The sequence below is a fragment of the Micromys minutus genome, assembly GCF_963924665.1.
Source record: "Micromys minutus genome assembly, chromosome: 9".
In the NCBI taxonomy this organism is placed as follows: domain Eukaryota; kingdom Metazoa; phylum Chordata; class Mammalia; order Rodentia; family Muridae; genus Micromys; species Micromys minutus.
This window is the reverse complement of record NC_137978.1, coordinates 37,178,179-37,184,102: the sequence shown is the minus strand read 5'-3', so window position 1 is coordinate 37,184,102 and position 5,924 is coordinate 37,178,179. Positions and strand designations below refer to the sequence as shown.

At 50.1% G+C, this 5,924-nt stretch overlaps 1 protein-coding gene across 1 annotated transcript; it reads right to left on the bottom strand.

The window, feature by feature from the left end:
- Nucleotides 1-1,717: 1,717 nt before the first annotated feature.
- CITED4 (Cbp/p300 interacting transactivator with Glu/Asp rich carboxy-terminal domain 4) lies at nt 1,718-2,928 on the bottom strand. Its single transcript, XM_080920709.1, has one exon. It carries the CDS (start codon nt 2,703-2,705, stop codon nt 2,148-2,150), a length of 558 nt encoding a protein of 185 aa, XP_080776835.1. The 5' UTR covers nt 2,706-2,928; the 3' UTR covers nt 1,718-2,147.
- Between the last annotated feature and the right edge of the window lie 2,996 nt (nt 2,929-5,924).

The window sequence follows — 5,924 nt, the reverse complement described above, 5'->3', positions numbered from 1 at the left end:
ATTTTACTAGGTTAGTCTAGAACTCACTCTATAGTGCAGGCTGACTTTGAATTCAGCATCCTCAATGTCGGATTACAGGTGTGGGCCACCATACATAGCTTGGTGTGGTGGTATTGTTGTCTCTTCTACTTGGGAGGCCTGTGGGTTAAACCAACTGCTTATTAACCCATTCTGAGCTGGCTCCTCATTTATAGAGAGGGTTACAGCCTTGTAAAGTAGTAGAGCAAAAATTTCAACCTCTTTTTACTAGTGGAGAAACCAAGGCCTACAGAAAAGGTAATCAAGGTAGTGTTCAGTCCAGGGCCAAACCTTCCCAAGTGAACTCTTTGGTTTGTTTCTGATCCAGGGAGCCTGAGTGATTCTGGAGCAAACACAGAGTACTTACTCTTAGCTCAAAAGTCTGTCCAGAAGACTCTTTCCATCTGTCCCAGAAGGCCCTGAGATCTAAGAGTAGAGCTTTATTCATCTACAGAACACTTCCTGTCACCCACTCTTTGCCTGTGTTCTGGGTATTAGAGCTGGTGCCCACACAGTATACCCTGGGATAACTCACAGTTGCTGGAGTCACTTGGCATTCAGAAGCATTTGGCACTAGAGCAAAGCCAATGATTTGGAGACAGAGGGCTCATCGGCCTTGTTCTCTAGTCTTTGGGACTTACTGTCTCCTAGAGAAATGCACCACTGCCTGGCCCTAGCATTGTGGGAAGCCTGTCTTCCAGCCTTTCTCCCACACAGTAGGGGATCTTTTCAGAGTCAACAGCAGAGGGTGCACTAGAGATCTGGACTTGAAGGTCCAATCGTGCCAGAGGTTAGCACCACGCCCCCTCATCTGTGGAATGAGGACAGAGCTGGTCACATAAAGTTGTCATGAAACCATTAGATCTTCCTGGTCTGTTCCAGATGCTCTTTGTCTTTCCCACAGAGTCTATGAGCTGGTATGCAGCCCTCCCTTTAATCAAGGTCCTGTCTTGTTCCTCAAAACATTTGTCATTCCATGTTGTTGATCCCATCAAATGTACCTTGCTGGAGCTGAAATGACCTCCAGCTCAACCAGCTGAACATATTCCACCTGTTTTCCGGACAACTCCCTTCCATGTTCCAAGAACAGTGTGTTTCTGCCCCTATGTTTCCTTGTGCACCAGTGTGTAGAACAAACTCCTCTATAGTTTACGGAGGTGACTAAGTCTGACAGTGTGCTATAGTCATTACATGGAAAAAGTATGAAGTGTATGTGAAGTACATATGGCTCAATCTCTACCAATACACACACACACACCACACACACACACACACACACACACACACACACACACACCTATTAAAGCATCAAGACCACCTCCCTCCAAGAAAACCAAAAGGGGTAGTGTCATGGGCAAGTGAAATAGTCTTTGTCCAAAGCTAGGGCTGCCTGGGACCACCCAGTTTTTGGTGTCCTAGTAGCTAGAAAATCAAACGGGTTTAAACTGGTAACTGGCCAAGCAGCAGCCTGGACCTCTCAGGTTATGTCATGACAATTGTGCAATTCTCAAGACATTTTCAAAAGAAACTATTGAGTTTCTTGTCCTTTGGGCTGTTGGGGTTGGTAGCCTCGGTTCAACTTTGGGCCTCTAACAGCCTCAGGCTTTTTGCAAGTTACAGGTACTTGAGAGTGGAAATGAAAAGGAAATGGAAACTCAAATCTGTAAAACAACCCAGTTTTATTTTGGTTTTAGAGGCCACCCGGAGCATGGCTCCATTCTGCAGGGGTTAGGTGTAAAAACCTTCCCTCCCCCAGGCCAGAGGCCCAGAGAAGGTAGACATTCGGGAAGATAGCTCCCTAGACCCAATCCGGTTAGTGGGCTGCGCGAGAAGAAAGGTCAGGCGGAGGCCTGCAATGGCTCAGATTGGGGTAAGGGGGGCGGAAAGAGGACACAGAATTCAAGAACGTGGAGTCCGAAGGCTGGTTCAGTTCTCTCCATTAGACCGCTGAGGCTTGGTATCAGAAGCAAGACCCAACTGTCATCCGGCAGGAGTCAGGGCCTGGAGGCAAGGCAGGTGTCCATGGCTGGAGCCGTCTCGGCGCGTAAATCCGGCGCCTCCACCCTCACGGAGGGTGTGTGCGAGCCGGGTCGCCGGGCGCAGAGTCCCGCGTCTCTCGGTGATGGCGCTCAACAGCTCACCGAGCCGGCGGCGGGCGCTGACCCCAGGTCCGAGAAGCAATCGAACTCGCTCTGGCCGAGGAAGAGCTCGGGCAGCTCGCGAACACGGTGCAGCCCGAGCTCGAGTTCCAGCGACGTCAGCGCTTCCTCGTCTATGAGCTCCGCGTCCATGCAGCCCAGGGCAGGCGTTGGCGGCGGCGGCGGCGGCGGCGGCAGCGGGGATGGGGCTCCGGGCGCCGGCTGCAGAGGTGAGGGCCCTCCGGCTGCTGACGGGGGCGCCGGCATGCGGCCGGGGGATGGCGTAGCTGCAGACTGAAGGTGTGCGTTACCGGCGCCCGGCGGCTGCGAGACGGGAAAGGGCTGGAAGGAGACCGGCGACCCGAAGGAGCCATATGCCAGGGTCCCGGATGGCGGCGGTGGCCCTAGCGGAGTCCCCCGCGGCCGCAGACCGCTGTCCATGCCCGGGCCTGGGTATGGCTGCAGAGTCCGGGGCGCTTGCTGGCCGTGGGCGTGCGGCGGCACCTGTAGCAGGCAGTAGCCCTCGGCGAGCATCAGGTGGTCCGCCATGGCAGCAGGCGGTCAGTCAGGACACGCCCCCGGGTCTCGGCCAATGGCTCCTCTTGGGCGGGAGACCCGGGCACGGTGAAGTCCCTGCAACTCAGCCAGGCAAAGATCAGAACGGATTTGTTCACTGCCTCACCCGGGTCTCCCGGATCTCCTCTCTTCTGCGACGCCCCAAGCCAGTAGTTGCAGAACGCAAAGGAACCAGACAGCCCAATGGTTCTCAGGCTTTCGCGCAGTGCTTCGGATTTCTTATACCAAGAGGCGGGATCGCCACGCCCCTTGTCTGTCATTGGCTGGATGGATCCCTTTTGGGCAGGTCGTGAGCACGACCAAAAGGCATCGGCCTCGCCCCCTACCAGAGCTCCGCCCTTTGGGCTTCCAAGGACGTCCCAGGTTGCAGGCAGTTTGGTGGGGTTGAGTGGTTGATATTTTTCTGGGGCTTGGTCAGGCCTTCGAGGTTCTGGTTAGTGGGGGTATGGGAGTAGCTTGAATTTGCCAGAAGATGAGGTGGGAGAGCCAGTTCCTGGAGCTTCAGGACCTTGGGACCCACTGAACATTAAGTTTTCAGACTGAGCCTCAGAGGCAGAAGCGATTTCCTGGAAACACACAGTAAAGCCTTTAAAGATTCAAACCCGGAACTTGCATTGCACTTCAGCGAAGCAGTGTCCTCTGAAGAGGTCAGCTCTCTGTTCCTGCAATCCCCAGGGAGCCAGTTGCTCCTCCTCTGGTTCACACTGTGCTGTCTGTTGAAGCTTGTCCTGAGTTGTTATTAAAGTAATTTATGGGCATGTCTCCTGAAGGACTTGTTCATCTTCTTACCCTCAGCACTTGGCCCACAGCCTGGCCCAGAGCTGGCTGTCTGTAAAAGTGGAATGAATGAGCGAACGATAGCGTGAATTGCAGCTCATTCACTGAGCTGTGGCTTCTTCCTCGGTAGGATGCTGGCAAGAGCAGCAGAGACCACACGCTGAGGTTAGCTGAGGTTGTGTGTGTAGAGTCCTTCACGGTGCCTGGAACATACGTGGGCAAATGTTCCTTAGTTGAATGAAAGGCTGATATAGAACTGGCTCTAATGAGCATCCAATGGGGGATTTTCACAGCTTCTTTGGATCACAATAATTCTAACTTGGAATTTTAGAGTGCTCTACGTTGTACAAGCACCTTTCTTGGACAGGGTATGAGCTTTTAGTCCTATTTTGCAGACAAGAAGACTAAGGCACCAAAGGAAAAAGTGGCTGTGCAGAGGCCCTATGCAAAAGATTATTCCTATATGCAACAAGCTTTTTGATCCACAGGCATGCTGGGGGACGGTTTCCTGGAGTCTTGATTTACACAAGTTGGCTTTCCCCTCTTCTGGCTCCCCTCCCCCATGAAGCAGCCTCTGGACTTCCTGGAACTTTGGTTTATCTAGCTGCTGTAGAGAGGAGAAGTCTAGCAGCAGAGTTTCAGAGGCCCAAGTTCTAATCATAGCTCTACCACACGAAGGCATGTGACCCTTAGCTGTTGGGTGGGGGTGGGGGGACATCACTTGATTCCATAGGGGCAGCTTTCTGCTGCTAAAAAAAAGTTGGTGGTCCTTGCCTAGGTGCCCAAGAGCATGTGGGAGGGTGACAATTTTTTCCACCTTCTTCAGCCTGGTGTAATGGAAAACTTGGGCTATCTCTTTTTCTCCAGATAGGTTCCACACAGAAATTTAAAAACCCGACTGGATCTCTGTCTCATCTGGGGGCTTGCATAATTGGAGGGAACCGCAACCTTCTGACTCAGAAGGCTAGCACTGAGATATGTATGTATGTATGACAGAGCCCTGCTGTTGGTTTTGAACTTGACATGTATGTGTTTCTGCCTCGCTAGTGCTTGGATGGTGGGTGGTTTTGAATCTTGAGATTATGTTTGTAAAAATCACCCTGACATAGCTCGTCTAAGGACATCATCGTTTGGCAATGTTTATATCACAAGACAGTTTTCCTTTTAGAAAACGTGTGTGTAAATAATGCTTTAATAAGTTCTCTAGTCTGGGGCTGGAGAAATGGCTCCACACTTTAGAGAGCTTGATGTTCCTTCACATGACCTGAGTTTGGTTTCCACTGTCCACACTGGGCAGCTCACAACCCCCTTTACCTCCAGCTTCAGATGATCCAATAGCTTCTTTTTACCTTTGTGGGTACCCACATACATGTCACACACACAGTTCTTTAATTTGGTAAATTAGAGCTGGCTTTGGATTTCTCTTGAAACAATCCCATGCTCTGGGGAAAGAGAGCTGGCATGCTGTGGAAACACTCAAGTAGCCAAGAAAGGGCCCATAGGACAAGGAACGATGGCTTCCCACCAACAGCCAACCTGACATGACAACCTTTCACCAGCCTTTGCAAATATTTGTCAGCCATCTTGGATGGGGACTCCCAGCTTAAATCAAGCTTTCACACGTCTGCACACCCTTATTCTGTCTGCAACCTCATGAAAGACCCAGATTCAAGGAATTTCTGATCCCCAGGAACGGAGGTATCAAGTGTGTGGGTTTTGCATTGCTAAGTGTTGAGGGTAATGCAATAAATGGCAAGAGAGCCACTATATTTATACAGCAGTTTGTCTCTGTTCCATTTCTGGGAAGGAATTCACCTGGCTCTAATTTTTTTAAAAGCATTTGCATCTGAGCACACTACACTGTTCACTTATTTTCACTTATTTATTTTCTTAAGTGTTTGTAGCCCTACCATATGCATTCTAGGACCATAAAGGCAGGGAGGGATTGGCCATTTCACTTAGGCACCTAAAACATTTCATTTTTTTATGTGCCTGACATATCATTAAATATAAAATATTATTAATTTAAGAAGATCCTATCCCCCCTGAATCTGTGTGTCTTCAAATGAATAAAATATGGTTGTAAGTGCTTTGAATATTCAAATCAGAACGAGAATGACATGGTGTCCACACCATAGTAGTTCACACCTCTCGGGAAGCAGAGGCAAGAGGACCAACAGCTCAAGAGTCAGACCAGTCTGGGTTACATAGTGATCTTTTGATTTTTAAAATGTTAATGCTGGGCAGTGGTGGGGCACACCTTTAATCCCAGCACCTGGGCAGCAGAGGCAGGAGGCTCTCTATGAGTTTGAAGCCAGACTGTTCTATACAGAGCAAGTTCCAGGCAACCTAGGGTACAAAGAAAAACCCTGTCTCAAGAAAAAAAAAATAGGTGGAATCATCTAGAAGTAGGAA